This window comes from Symphodus melops (assembly GCF_947650265.1).
Source record: "Symphodus melops genome assembly, chromosome: 15".
Lineage (NCBI taxonomy): Eukaryota > Metazoa > Chordata > Actinopteri > Labriformes > Labridae > Symphodus > Symphodus melops.
This window is the reverse complement of record NC_136705.1, coordinates 8,247,959-8,263,995: the sequence shown is the minus strand read 5'-3', so window position 1 is coordinate 8,263,995 and position 16,037 is coordinate 8,247,959. Positions and strand designations below refer to the sequence as shown.

General features: G+C 40.7%; 1 protein-coding gene across 1 annotated transcript in view; it reads left to right on the top strand.

The window, feature by feature from the left end:
* The window catches only part of LOC306836082 (uncharacterized protein), a 50,947-nt gene extending 35,395 nt beyond the window's left edge, over positions 1–15,552 (top strand). Inside the window, exons 2-5 of the mRNA XM_079362986.1 lie at positions 1,765–1,869; positions 7,139–7,275; positions 8,925–9,049; positions 10,956–15,552. Coding sequence (XP_079219112.1) covers positions 1,765–1,869; positions 7,139–7,275; positions 8,925–9,049; positions 10,956–15,379 — 4,791 coding nt within the window. The 3' untranslated portion in view covers positions 15,380–15,552. The remainder of the gene's footprint in view (positions 1–1,764; positions 1,870–7,138; positions 7,276–8,924; positions 9,050–10,955) is intronic.
* The last annotated feature ends 485 nt before the right edge of the window (positions 15,553–16,037 follow it).

The window sequence follows — 16,037 nt, the reverse complement described above, 5'->3', positions numbered from 1 at the left end:
TACGGTAGCTGCAGTAATCACTTGTGTGCTGAGCTAATGCTGACTGAAGCAGGAGATCCTGGCGGTAATGGTCGAGGATGGCGGCTGCTCTGGGACCGTAAGGGATTAAACAAGGTTGTGTGCATTTCCCCTCCGCTTATGTCACTGTCAGTCTGTTTGTCTCCATCTGTTCTATGTCACATTGTACGCCTGACTTGCTCACTGCTTGTCTCTCTGTTGCTCTCCCTTCATTCAGACTGTCTTCTAACAGCCGCAGAGCTCAGGAAATCTTCAGCACTCCCATTTTTGGAAACACAATAAGTTTAAAAACACTTATGTAAACTATGAAACACACACACACACACACACACACACACACACACACACACACACAGTGCCCAGAACTTCAGTGAAGGTCATGTCAGAGATTGAATGTTCTCTACTTTTAAAGATAAATAAATCTTTCATTAATGGAGTGTGTGTGTGTGTTTGTGTGTGTGTGTGTGTGTGTATGTGTGTGTGTGTGTGTGTGTGTGTGTGTGTGTGTGTGTGTGTGTGTGTGTGTGAGACCATTTGTGCATGTGTTGCAGAGGCCTGAGCGCAAATTCCTGCATTTTACGTCTGTGAATGTCCATCACACTGCTCTATTAAAAGCCATGGGCTCAGAAAGATTTGTGTATTTGTGAGTGTATCAGTGTTATGTGTGTGTGTGTGTGTGTGTGTGTGTGTGTGTGTGTGTGTGTGTGTGTGTGTGTGTGTGTGGTGGTGGCTCAGACACTCAGATTCCTGATCAATAGTTGTGATTGAAAGGCCCATTAGCCATTGGAAGCTATAGAGACAGCATCACTCCACATGACAACCACTATAAGAGCACACGCACACACGCCTACACACACAAACAAACATGACAGGTAACAAATTAAGAACTTGTGATAAAAACCCAATTCTCTTTAGTGCATTTTATGACCCATGACTCTGACTGTAATCACCCACTCCTACTTACACATGACTCGAGGAACTTTAAAACTCACTTTTCAGTGTTTACAGTTGGGAACACCAGACATAATTGCTACCAACATTTACAGTAATTAATACATCTGCAACCATTATCATTTCAAATTGCAGCCTATGTACTGTATATAAGGCTATATATCTTCATAGGATGCACTGTGTCCTACTTTGTTTACTCAATGTATAAAAAAGTAAAGTGACATAAACAGTATTTTTCTCATTTTCTCACTCAGAGAATTGATTGATAAAATATGATTGTTGTCTTGCGTCAGATATTGTCACGAAACAAGCATTCTAGTCTGATGATAGCAGTAAATTTCATGTGTGTTTACCGCTGAATGAGACTGGTGGTGACATTGACAAGAAGATTTTGGTTTCGACAGAGACATTTGTTTACTCTATTATTATAGTCTAGCAAATACAGATTGAGCAGATTCTCGGAACAACAGGTTTTCAATTTGGTAATAGCATATACTGTATATGAAAATGTCATCAGAGAGATTCTTTTCATTTCATTTCAACCCTGCAGTTTTTCTGCAGCACCCTTTTCCAGCTCATAACCAAACCAACTGAGTGCTTGAGGACATAAGGGAAGAATAAAAATTGAGATTCTTGTTAAATACATTCTGGGTGAAAATGAAGAGCCATTTATCGTGTTAATGATATAATCATTTTCAAGATCATTACAAAGACACTCAACACAACAGTGAGCTGTTCTTTTCCGACCCTAACAATTATTTTGTCCTTTTTTTCTATCCATCTTTCCATCTACAGGAGGAGGGAGCCTCCAGTTTGTACTGTGAACTGTGCGATAAGCAGTACTTGAGACACCAACAGTACGACAACCACATCAACTCCTACGACCACCACCACAAGCAGGTGAGTCACACCACCCTAACAAGGCACCCAGGGGTCTGCTTTATCCTGCCAAACAACACATGAAACCCTCCACACCAAGGTCATGGATTTATTACATCCCAGGGCCACAACCAGCACCCTGCTTTGGTTTCTGAGTGTGGTAGACAAAATCACAGGAACACACAACAATGTCAGCTCTTATGGCCACGATAGACAAACTTTCATTGAATATTTCATCAACAGAGTACAATTTATATTTTTCAAACTTCATTTGACAAATTCATTCCAAAGACATTTTGGATTGGACCAGCAAAGATGGCCCTTGTAAACAGCTTAAAATCCTAATGGTAAGTGGACTTGAGCTTATGTTGCTCTTTTCGAGTCTTCTGACTACTCAAAGCAATTTTACACTGCATGTCACACCGATTCACACACTGATGGCAGTGGTTGCTATGTTTGTTGACCATCAGAGGTAAGTAATCCCACACATACGCAGGGGTGGGGGTTGGTGGGGGGCATTTGGGGGTTACGTTTCTTGCCCATGTTGCTCGTAGGAACTGGGGGATCGAACCCTCGACAGGAACAAAGAACCCTTGGAACACCGGATCATCTTGTACTTAAAAATCTTAACAGCCTACTTCAATTTGCATCATTAATATCAGAACTCACAACTGAAGAGCTTACTCGTATTTTTAGATTTAGTGCAAATTTCCATGGGCACCTTAACTCTCTAGTCCACTGTGCTTGCAATAACTTAGAATTGAAAAAAAACCCAAAGAAAATAAAACAACTTGTAACTTATGAATTTGCCTGAGAGTGAAAATGTTCTACATTTTTCTTTCATATCAAAGATTCTTATTGCCTTTAACCTGTCTCGTTCTTGGGAAACAACAGCAAATTCATTAAGTTGTTAACGCGCTTGGTCTTCTAAATATAAAAACATTTATGCTACTAAATATACTTAAATGATCCCATGGGAAATGTAGTTTTTCATTCTGTTTTTGAACACACTCCACAAACCCATATGGACATGAGTTTGGTGCCTTGCTCAAGGGTATCTCAGCAACCAGTGGGCCCTCCAATTACCAACCTAAATCCCTACAGACAGACTGGTTTATACTGTATGATTTATTGAATCGGGGATTAATAACGTATTTAAAAAAAATAAAACTGTGCTAAAATGTGAGCTATGATTATCTGCTAAATAACAGTAAAACAGAATAAGGAAAGGAGTAAGCCTATACTTTCAGTCAATAAGACTCTAGATTTGATGCACTCTAGTATTAAGTGCTTTAAAACAATCGCTCCCACACTCAACCCCATCTGAACCTACACCCGAATCACACAAACACACCCAAAAGGAATAAAGTAATTAATGACTTTGTAATTAAAACAATCATAGCTGAGTTTTAACAAAAACTAAAAACATTACCTAAGGCACCACTTTCATAAATCTCTGTAATTTACTGTGCATGGGGAGACATGAGGCAAAATGACAACAGATTAAAACCATTAAACAGTTAATATAATCCTTTGCCATGTTTCACTTTGGGGAGAGGCTCAGATTTGTATTAATATCAGCTTTTTTTTTTAACAATTCTGGGTGTGCTATCAACTGCTATTGTGGGAAACACTGCAAATCAATGACAGAACTGCAACATTGTTAAATTGGATTTGTAAAGGATTTTTGCATCAATATGATGAAGAAATGTGATTCTTCAGCTATTTAGTTTGATGGCTTTGCAAAGAATGTATGTTTTTCTTTGATGATTTCTCACTCAATATAATCCTAAAATAAGTAGACTGGTTATCCAGGGCATTGGTTATCTAGTGGTTACTTGGCATTGTTCTAGGTTCAAGTCAATAGTACATATTAAATAATAACATACAGACTATTAATAATGTTCTTTGATCATCTTAAAGATTAAAAAAGACTTGTCACATCTTTATGATATTCTTTCCGTTTTTGCACATCATACTTTTCTTTTCAGTTTAAATTAAAAAGAGTTTGTTGATATGTAATGGGATGAGAAAGCGACTCTGAGAACTTGCAGCTGTATACAAAATTATAGGTGCTGGGAGGAATGTATTTACTGCAATTATCATTTGTTCACTTGCGAGCGACGAGAGAGGCATAATATTTTCACAGTTAGCTGTGCGCCAGAGTTATTAGGTTTACTTGAGGATGCAGAGCATTTAGGGCATATTGTGTCGAGACTGCAACACTTGCAGAAAATGGATTTCCTTGCAGTAATATTTTTGAGCCTGCAAACACAGCAAGCAAAGCTGCCCGTCTTTTAGTTCATGGTCAGTCACGGTCCATCATCTTAAAAAAAAAAAAAAATAAGCGGTTTGCAGAGTGGCTCCCTCAATGGCAGTTTATGTGCTGCTGCTTATGATGGATGCAACGATTCACACTGGGGAAAAAAATGTGTGCACAGTTTATCCTTTATTACTGCTGCAAGAGGCAAAATGTGTTCCTAATTGAATATATAATTTATACATTGAGATCTGTACGAAACGGGATGGTGACACCTCATTGTTGTGTCATATTCCGTTCATTTAATTTGGCTCTTTCTGATCCAAAAGAAAACAATGACCATTATGTTCAATTGCCGCCTCTCAGCTTCATTTAGAGTGTTTGTATCCACATCCAAATTAATGAGTTGCTTTTAGTATTTGTATACAGAGTTCTCTTTTCTTTGCTGTTTATTCTTTAAAAAAAAGAAAAAAACATTGTTAATTTCAAACTCTGGCATCAAAAATACCAAATGTGACCAGCCTAAGACTAAAAGGCTTGTTGGGTTTATCATTGTGTAGGGTATTGTCATGGTACGGTTTTTCAGCAGTTGCACCCATTAGCAACAAAAGTGCAAATAAACCTCCTCACTTCGGAGATTAGTTTAGATCAAATAAGCAAATGAGCTTTGCCTTGAGGAAAAGCAAGAAAGTTATTTTGGTACCATCATAGGAATCTCAATACTGCTCGGCACTCTTTCACTCAAGTTGAAATGAGCGGCAGCTTAGTCGTTGGTCTGGTAGCTGGAGAGGTGCTAAGGCACTTCCCGGGTACTGTGATGCTCCCTATGAGCAAGGCACCAAAACCCCAACCACTCTGGTGCACTACCTGTGTAGCAGCCCCACTTCCTTTCCATTAATGCATGTTCACAGATACTGTTTGTGCATGTGTGTAATTCAGAATAAATAACAGTGTAAAACCAGAATTTCCCTCAGGGATCAATGAAGTATGGAATTCAAATGTTTCAGCGCAGGCAGACATGTATCCAAGTCAACTATGCTACTTCTGCTGGCCTGATTTCAATCTAACCTCATCAAAGACATTGTTTGATATTTTTGAAGTGGGTTTGTATGAGTTACATGTCAATAAGTGATTTTAGTCTTGCAGATATGTGAATGAAAACATAAAAACATTAATAACTTTAACTGTTGCAAGATATAGTAGTTAGGTAGCTGCTATCCTGTTGTAAATAGTACCACTGCATTTCTCTTCCTTGAAAATGTAGGATTAGCCACTGAAATCAAGATCCTAGATGATCTAGAACCGAAGATACTGGTAAATATTATAACGAAGCGGCCATTGTGAAAATGGCTGCCATTGGCGCCATAGGACAAAATTGACCTTTAGCCAAAAATCTTCCTTAAGGGATGCTCAAACAGTCTGCCAAGTTTCGTGCTTTTATCATCAAAAGCACAATTCTTTCATATATTTCACTTATCTGCTGGACTATTTCGCCACCGAACAAATGTGCCAGCACGGAGATAAGGCAATCCACTGCAACATAAGGGGCCTTCGAACCTGCTTCTCTTGAAGGGATCCGAGTTGCCAGGCATCTCCTGTGACTCATGAACGTATTTTTGACGAGGACCTAAAGCAAGACCTATTTAAAAAAAACAGAACTATCCATTTAATAAAAGTGTGTAACAGAAATGGAAAAATGTTCAAACTTTAGTCAATAAATTCTAAAGATAGCATTTGTAGAGTGAACTCGTGAAGCACTCATTTCAAAACTTCAATGAATACTTACATTGTAAACAAAGTGCCAAAGCTGCATAAAACAGTATGAAACTGAAAAAAAAATAGTATTTTTCCTAAATCATTAGTCTACACCGTGGTAAGCAAAAGAGGTTGTTTTGAGCGATAAATATTGCTTCTGATTGGTTAACTTGTGGTAAATTGAAAGCCTGTATTTTCTGATGCAGAGATTGACGTTTGCACTGTGCAAAGGGGGGTTACATAGCATGCAATCTCAAGTTGTGATGTGCTCTGATACGCTATGATGTCCGAGTCATACGAGCAAACCCTTCTTTTCATTGGCTGTGAGTAACATTATAGGAACACATGCAATGACATTTTAAAGATGCTGCGGAAAGGTCACACAGCTATAGCCGTATAAAAAGCTGTTTCCTGGAACAAGGTTTTGGTTTGTCTTTGACCTAACGTACACAACAACTTGCACAAAAACAAATCGAATATGATTTCTCTGCTCCTTTATATTTTTCATTTTGATGCAGTTCAATTCAAATTGTGTAGTTACTGCTAAAGGAGTAACTATGTTTTGAAGCTTCTGTGCTCACTGTTTTCTCTGACAGTTTCACGAAGGTTTGATTTAAATGTGTGGTTATTGTCAATGTCCCTATTTGTGTTTTTTATATGGTTTTCTTTGCAACTCCACCCACACCACATGTTTAAAAAGCTGATGCTATCCTCCGTCTTCTTGCCTCTTCCTCTGTGTTTATCTGTCTGCCTTTTATCCGTCCATCTTTTTTAGTATGTCTATTCATTGGTGTCCTTGTGTGATAGGCACCCACTGGTATGTTTTTGTTTTTTTAAACACACACCTACACAAACACACACATCCACACCCACACACTATCAGTATCTTGAGCTTGCAGACAGAGCTAAGTAACTGAATTAAGCGGGTCTGGACTGTACTAAAGCTGACACGGGCTGACTTAGTAAGCACAAATAAATACAGAGAGAAGAACACACATGCACACACGCAAACACACATACACACACCAGATAACTTACTCAGAGTGCAGATAAAGAATTGCTGACAGATACACTTTCACACTATCACAGACTAAATTCTGCCTGATCAGCATATCTAGACACTCATTTTTTACATTCTTAACCTTTTGACCTTTTTATTCTCTCTGTCAAAATAAAACAAATCTACTGATACCACTACTGCTGCTTCTACTATTTTCCAGAAACCTTTAATTTCCATACCAATGACTATCATAATCCATGTGAACTGTTTTTCAGCGCCTCAAGGAGCTGAAACAACGGGAGTTTTACAGAGCGTTGGCCTGCAGGAGGCAGAGGAGACGCAGGGAGGAGAAGAGGGAGGAGAGAGCACTTAGGAGGCTTCACAAGGATGAGGAGAGGGGAACAGGAGAGTGGTGAGTTACCCACACATTGCAACTGAAAGTACCGTAGAAACTACAAAGGAACATAACAACGTCATACATTTTTGTTGATATTTTACTCAACCCAGAGCAAATACTTTTGTTTACTCAAGATGCCTAACAGCTTAACATGTTGACATACCATATATCAGGGTAAATAAGGTTTCTTCCCTGATATTACAATAACAATAGCAGTACTTTAAATAATATATGGTGATTTAACATTAAACATAAAAACAACATTACAAGGCGGAGCCGCTTACATTAAAGTTAGTAAGAGAAGGAGCATTCGCAGCCTAGTGGTTATAACATGCACACGACATACAGAGGCTTTACTTCTTGACGAAGCGTATCTAAAAAAAAATTCTCTCTGTTTTCATATATTGGGCTTCTAAACTGTGCTGCACTCACATGTTGTTTGCCTTTAAACAATAGGGAAACAAGGAAAAGAAAAAAAATTAGAAAGAAGATCAAAAAAACCTTTTAGACAAACAATAAACAAACAAAGATCTTGAATTAGATGATGTTGATGGATTTGGTTTCTTCTTTTTATGGAGTTCATTTTCTATCTAGAGAGTTCATCTGGCGACCTCCCAAACAAAATTCGCTTTCCCAAAATATACAATACCACATGAATGCAAGATTTGAGCTCAGAGCTGCGAGTCAAAACCTGCAGACGCCCACGCAAAAAGAAAAAAGAACGCAAGTCTCCGCCAAGAAAATAGTCCCTGAAGACGTGATCAAACATCTATGACTTTAAAATTTGTGCATGAAACTTTGAATCTAAATGTAGGTCTGTCTGCAAACTTTGGTCCAACCTATGTTTAAAAAAAACACTTAATGTGCTGGCTGACATGTTCGTGTCACAGAATTGAACATGAGAGAAAATAACCCAGAAGAAAATCACAGACAAGCGCCTAGATTACAATGAGCGTTAGCATGGCAAACAATCAAAAGCTTCCTGCTGTGTTTAATGTGGATAATCAGCGAGGCCATGACGTGTTTCTGACCAATCACGATGAGTGTCTGAACCCACTCGCTAAACACACACACACAGATTTGTGTATTGTGTCGGCAGTCACCGCCATTTTCAGATTTGCAACAATGCAGTTTGGCTCCTGGCACAAAGAGAGAGAGAAAAGCATGAACAAATTGATTTCAGCCCTGCTCTGCTCTCCTCTAACTGCCTGTCTCCTTGTTTCCTATGCTCCCCTTCCTCATATGTTTCCTTTCACCCTTTCTTTTTCTCTTAATCCATTTGCTTTAAACTCTCCTCCTTCCCTTTGTCCTCTCCTTACCCCACCCATTCCTGGTTGTTGTTTTTTTCATCCTTTTTTTGTTGTTTCTCTCTCCTCTCCATGTTCTAACCTTTCTTTACTTCTGTGTCTCATTACTTGTCTACATGTTTCCTCCTCTCCTAATTATCCTTTACCTCCTCCTTTGCTTCAACCAATGAGCCTTATCCCCACTTTTCTGACCTTTTATTCCTCTTCCTATGCCCACTTCATATCCATTGATTCTTACTTCCACTTTTGCCTTATTTAAACCTATCCTTTACTCCTTTCTTTAACCCTTTCTGTCTTTTCCCTTTTTACTTCCTACGTTCCTCGCTTTAATTTTCCTCTTCCTTTTCCTCTCCACAGTGCTCCAGGTTCTGGTCCCATGTTCAGGTCCACCACAGTGGCGGTCGAACCTACAAACCAGATGAGACCAGCCTTCATGCAGAACTGGGCAGACATCCATACAAGCAGCTCCACACTGGGATCAAGTAAGAATGATTTCAGCCTAAAAAGGCAAGCAGTGAGCTGCTTAAATAGTTAATGAGCGTGTGTTTGGTTTTGCTGATGGAGATATCACTCTTGATGTTGAGGGATTAAACAGAGTGTGGTCTGCTGCAGTAATGCTGGAACATTTTTATCACACAGCAGACTTAAGAGACGAAATGAACAGCTCTGAAATCTTTGCATAAGATTTGTCTAAATGAGATAAAATCCATGGGGATGAGAGGTTATGGTTTGGGGAAGAAGTGGTACACAACTTAACAACACGATCATGTACAAGGCAATTATACGCTAAACGAAAAATGGCTCTAGGGCCTCGGTTACAGGCAGAATTTTGGACCAAAACCCGATGATTTCAATAGCAGAGCAGCAATAGTGGATTTGTAATAAATCGGTGCATAGTTCAACTTGGGTGAACTTTCTTCCACAAATTCCTGCTGTAGCCAAATAGGAAACAATCTTGACAGGACTGACCTTTGAGGCTGTAGATTCCAGGATAAAGAGAGTGGAGGTGGATAACCCAGATCTATGTTAAGTGCTCCACAAAAGAGAAGCATGAGTTAATCGTACATGAATCTTTCCTGACACTGCACCAGCCAATAGCCTTAGAGATACTGGGCCTGTATAGCTGACAAAAAAAGTTTTTTGAATTGAATTTGAATTGATTTGAATTGAAATAAAAATCTTTACAGCATCCATTGACTGTATGTAAAGATGGTAAACGCGTCTTTCCACCTGTTGTACAAAAATAAAGGAAGCTGGTGGAGTGGCAATATGAGATTCATGCAACCTCCTTTACCACACATGATTACCATTTTATCATTAAAACAACAAAGATCTCTCAGGTTCCCTCTCAATGTTACTCTTTTAGGGCACGGTCACACTGGCAATCCGTAACGTGCCTAAGCACGCTTCAAACTTAAAGTCCAGCTCTTTTGACCAGTGCGACCTTGGCTTTGGCACACACAGGAGAGATGTGCTCGGCCACAGGATACTTCATGCAAGTTTAGTTTAGTTCAGAGTTTACTTCCACAGTTACATTTCTCTTTCAGTTTGGATTCGTTTAAATCTAGGAGGTGAAAACAGCTCCATCCAGTTCATCTCAAGAGAATTTTAGGTTGCACAATGCATTTATTTTTAACAAGAAATTTGGCAGCAGCAATTATGTGGGTTTTAAAGAAACCATCAACCGGCTTTCTGAAAATATATCGTTCACTATTCACTGAGGGTTTCTCTTCTCATTTCAAAGTTGAAAAGAAAGAAAAAGTATGTCAGCTGAATTTAAAATCAACAATCCCCAAGTGCTAACTATATTTTCACATTTAGTGCTGGAAGAGTGAGAATTCATTTCCAAGTGTCCCTCTCGAACTCACATATTAAACAAAAGGGAGTTTCTGGTGTGACAGAAGACACATAATGAACATGTTTTAAGTTATGAGTCATCCTAAATACTCCACTCAAGGAATAATTGTCTGAATCATCGGCCTCGCTGATGTACAGACAGATTTATGTCTGGCAGCATATTCTTGCTTAAGATGGATCTAGAAATACTGTTAAAAAAGTACATTTTCTTAATCTAAGCGTCATTCTTTGTAAGTGTACCACACAATCATCTCAGTGCTTATGTGTTACTTAAGTACATCCTACACCCATAAATCATATTTGGATGCATTTAAAGGACAAAAGATTAATGGTAAAGAGCAAGGAAGTTGAACAAATATATAAGAAGCTTAGTATATGGAGAGTCTGGAAGATGAGAGCTATTCTTTAACATGTATCCTTTCATACTCCTTGCTTTAGAGTCAGGTTAGGCACATAATCCTGTTAAGTTTTGCATATAAATGTAACCAGTGTCATCTGGTGTAATCCTTTCGTTGCTCTCTTCTCCTTTAGACTCTCAAACTCCACGGATCCAGCCTTTCCTTCCTTTGGACCCTTCACTGGAAACCAGACTTCTGAGCAACACACAATGGGGGTATGGCCAAATGGATGCCAACAACACTGCTACTGCTGCTGCAGAATCTTGCATCCTCAAAAAGACCAAAATGGACTACAATGAACTGACAGCAGCATCTATTACTTCCAATACCAACAGTGACAACATCATGAACACTGATAAGACAACAAACTTCTATACTTCTAACAAAAGCCACCAGTTTAACAAGATCCCTTGGGCTCATACTTATTTAAGAAACCCCATTACTCCCAATAACATCTGTTCAACTGCCACTAAGGCAGCCATTAATGGCTCCATTTTAAACACAGCCAATGTTACCAGCTTCAGCAACAAAGTCCAATCCACCACCGCTGACATTACAAACTCTACCGATATTCATTTTACCAGTAGCAAAGCAGTGTGTGGACCAGAAGGAGGCATCAAGTCTGTCCTTAGCAGAGTTCGCCCTGTATCCTTCTCACTCCCCAAAAGGAGCTGTGTCCTGCTCCATCAATCAGCTGCCGTCTTCATCCAAGCTGGACGAGGCTCTGACTTGTCAGGGAAGCAGGGGGGGTTTAAGGCACAAGAACAAGCCAAAGATTTGGAGAAGAAAGTTGATCATCAGCGGCTCAAATCTCCTGTACCTGCAAATGTTGCCAATTTAGGTGTGAATCACTGGGACACTGGAAACCATTGCAGTGTGGACAGTGAAATGGCAGTCCAACACTCTGAAACTGGAGCCAGTATATCTACAGAGAGTGGAACTGAAGCAGTCTCTCGGACTAGAGCCCAGGTTTCTTTATGTAATTCCAGTGTGATAAGAGTTGAAGACTCTGTTAGGAGTGGAAACAGAGCCCAGTTTTCCTTATGTAATGACAATGGGACTGGAGTCCAAGTCGGCCTTGAAAGTAGGACAGGAGCTCATCTTTATTTAAACAGTGGGATATCAGGACAGGTTTCTGATATTGTGAGCACAGTTGTGAATGAAAATTCAGTATCCAGAGGCATTAAGAAAAAAACGGATCACAATGTGAAGAATAGGACTGAGATGAACCCCACACATGGACTACAGGATTTGCTTTGTCCTTCAACTACTCAGTCTCAAAAACAAATTTCTCTTTTGAACGAGACCAAAGAGTCTTCAATCCAAACACAGCCCAAAGAATCAAATGAATCTACGTCAAACTGCGACAAAGAATCAGCTTCTTTGACTCCAAGTCGCCCCAAAGAGCCATTTTGTCCTGTGCTAAGCCGAGATGGTACCAGGGTTCTTCTCTGGCCGTCAGAGATGGTCAGTTACACCAAGACTTCACCCTCCATCTCCTACAGCATCAACCCTCTATTGTATGACTTTAGGACACTTAACAGAACCAAGGAAGGAAGCGAGGAAAAGAGAGCAGTACTGGAGGAAAGAAGGGAGAGAAGAAAGTCACCTGGGATCAAACCAGACAACTGCCAACAAAGTCAGGAAGTAATGGAGGGAGAAAGAGAAGGGAAGATAGATGAAAGAGAAGACGAGGATGAAGGAGGGCAGGCAGGAAATCCTGTGAAACTTGGTGCTGGTTATAACAGTGTCGGCGCAGTTCCTGACAACATCCACTACCGTGATGAAAATGCTTTAAAACTTGTTCCCATGTCCTCAGAATGCCACCTCGCACTAGGCCTTCAAAAAACATTGAGAAGGAGGAGGAGGAGAAGAAGAGGAGGGACGAGGAGAGGTATAAGAAAAAGGGGGAGAAGGAAAAGAGGAGATGGGAAAGATAGAAAGGACTCAGAAAGAGTGAAAAGGACAATAACTAGTCTTTCTGAGAATCAAATGTTAGAGGGGAGAGCAGAAGAGAGGTTGAAAAGAGATGGTGTAGACAAAGATGAGAGAAGAGAAAAAGGGCTATTAAGTAATCTTGCAGCGCATCGGCTGGTAGGAGGGAGAGAAAAGAAGATGAGGGCAGATGAGAGTAGGATAAGAGGAGATCAGACAGAGCAGGAGAGGGCAGGTAGAAATGACGAAGAGAGAGGAGAGCTATTAAGTAATCTTCCTGCGAATCGGTGTAATCGGTGTAACCAGCTGTGTCTACAGGTGAAAAGGGAGGCCAGCCAGCATCAATCCCAGCAATCAACCTTGGGGTGGGACCAGGGGCTCAGAAAGCTCCTCAGCAGGGGTGCAGCATGTAACTCAGTGATTAACCCCATCCCTGGATCTGTTATAGAGATGCCACGCAGTCATGCAATTACACCCAACCCTGTTCAGAATGACAGAGAGACGGGGGAGATGAACAGAAATACAGAATTGGGGAAGGAGGGATGGCAGAGAGATGAGGAGCAAAGGAATCCAGTGAAGGATGAGATAAGAACTGTTGTGGATGCAAAAGAAAATGTGTGTAACCTAGTGATTAGCCGTGTTTCTTTTCCCTGTCATGAAGCAGCATGCAAGCCTGAAATTTGTCTTGTTCATACACCTCACAAGGAACCAGCATGCGATACAGCGATTAGCCTTGTTCCTGCTGCCTTTAGAGAAACAGCATGTAGTCCAAGGCAAACAATACCTGCAGGACACAGCAATCCTGTGTTAGACCCAGCCCAAAGCTGCTCTACACAGCAGAAAGAAACACAATTGAGAATTGGACCAGCCAATGCAGACACAATGCTCCCAAGTGATCCCAATTTAAAGGAAGTGATGTCGCAGAGCACGGTAACAGCTGGCAAGAGGAAGATAGACGAACCGGAGGCTGGGGAAGCACCGATGAAGAAACGAAAAAGGGCGAGGAGACAACCAAGGACACTCACATGTACGTTGAGGACATGTGCCGAGAGACAGGGAAGAGCTTGTAATTCTTTGACTTCTGAGTCCGGTGTCGATCAGGCCTATTGTAGGCAGGCAGGAATACTTTTGGACAACTGCGTCAGTAGTTGCACAATTGTGTGCAGTCAAGAGGGCAACAGTACTGAGAAAAAAACTGACTCCCACTTACTGTATGGGACAAAACACTTTGGTTGTCATAAAACAAATAATGGAGAGGGGACGTTTAGTTGTGACCCCACTGACATACGGAGTACTTCCTGCCACTGTGATGACAGTAAAGATGGCAACTGCAATGATGATAACCACAGACAATTAAGCCTTGTCTCCTCCGGAGCCGAGGCAAAGAGGAAGGGCTGGGATAAGGAACCGATCAGTGATTTTACCCCTTGTGACATGCCGAATGACCACGAGCAGTGTGAGGAAAACAACAACAGGGATAAAAACGTAGGAGATTCTGACATGTTTAGAGCTACTTATGACAATCTTTGCCACAAAAATGGCGCACAAGACTCCCCCTGTAAAGGTACGGAGAAGAATTACAAGGATCATTCAAGCCCTCCTCTGAACCAACTTCAATCAGCCCAAAAAAGAGACAAACTCATCATGAAAGCACCTATGGATTTACTACCAAAAGACCTGTTAACCTGTAGCACTGATGACACACATACTGACGATCGTCAAAACAGAAACATGTCCATTGACTCTAATGCCAGTAATCATTCCGACAAAACAGATTCCAAAAATGGCTCCATTGAAGTGGATACAACCAATCTGAGTCACAACCTCTCTGATTCAAAAACTGATCACAAAAGGAGTATTGATCATGGCATTGTAAATCACTGTGATGATATTGACAATGGTCAGTGTAATCATTTCAATAATAATCATGTTGTTGACAGTAATCATTGTGGGAATAACGGTGTTGGTGTGAGTTTTACAAGAAATGCGAGTAACACTCCAGCACTTATGAGCACACTTCAGGAGCAGAAACAGGAAGTAATAGATCTTGAAAAGGTGAAAAAGGAGAAGGACATGAAACAGATGGAGATAAAAAAGGTGAAGGAGAAGCAGGAAGAGTGGGAGAAAGAGTGGGTGAGGAGAAAGGAGAAAGAAAGAGAAGATAGGGAGAGAAGAAAGGAGATGGAGTTTGAGCATCTTTATGCAGAAAAGAGGCCACGTTTTCCTCACAGCCTCCCTCCACACTGCATACCATTCTATAGTCCTCTCCTCCTCCAGCCTGCCCTCTCCTCCTCCTCCTCCTCTTACTCCCTCCATCAAACGATCATCCAGCATCACCTCTCCCTCCTTCCTCCTTCTTCGCATCCAACTGTCCCATCCTACCCCCATTTTCTTCCTTCTTTCTCCCCGCATCTCTCGCCTCTCGCTCTTAATCCAACCCCTGCTCCTGCACCACCACCTCCGCCACCTCTTCCTTCTTTCTACACTTCATCCCCTATCCCTCTCTTGGATGCCCCTCATCCGTATCCATTAGCAACAGCGTTTCACCCATTGCAAAGTCACCACCCATCTTTATACCCCCCGCCCCATCCTGCAGTCATGCCCTTACAGATGTTGTTCTAAACAAATAAGATCAGCAAAGAAATGTAGAAATGAAAGGAGTTCACTGTCATCTGGTGAAAGCAGTTTTTATCTGCACATCTGCTCGTCTGAAAGGCAAGGCAAATAATTTCCTTAGAGCTGAGTTAAATAACACCATATTTTTCGAAAGGCCTAACCCAGAGTAACTTCATCACCTGTCATCAGGAAAAACGATGGCTAATTATCTTCATCAGTTGCAATCCTGCTCAAATGAGCCTCAGGTGTGCAGCCAGAGGAATCAGGGTGGGGACACACAGCTGGGCTCGTTTCATTCGGAACAAATCAGTCACTGCTTCTGCTTTGCATTTTCAACAAGCGCCATGCTCGATTTAAACCTTTTTGGAAATCTAATCCGTGGTCTGTGACTTTAAAGGACAAATCAATCATCATACATGCTCAGATATCTTCTATCTATGATAAGATATTCAGTTTTTCTATCTAAGAGCTCCTACTTCAGTTGGTGATTTCCTCCTTTTCCTGTGAATGACTTTCAACAGAGACGTGTTGCTCTCTTCAGAAAGTTACCAAGAGCTGACGACCTGCATTTAAACTAGCTTCTGTTTTGCTTTCCAAAAAAACATTTTCATCCATTATATTTGCTGGACAGACATACAACACACAGTAGACAACAAACAAGAGC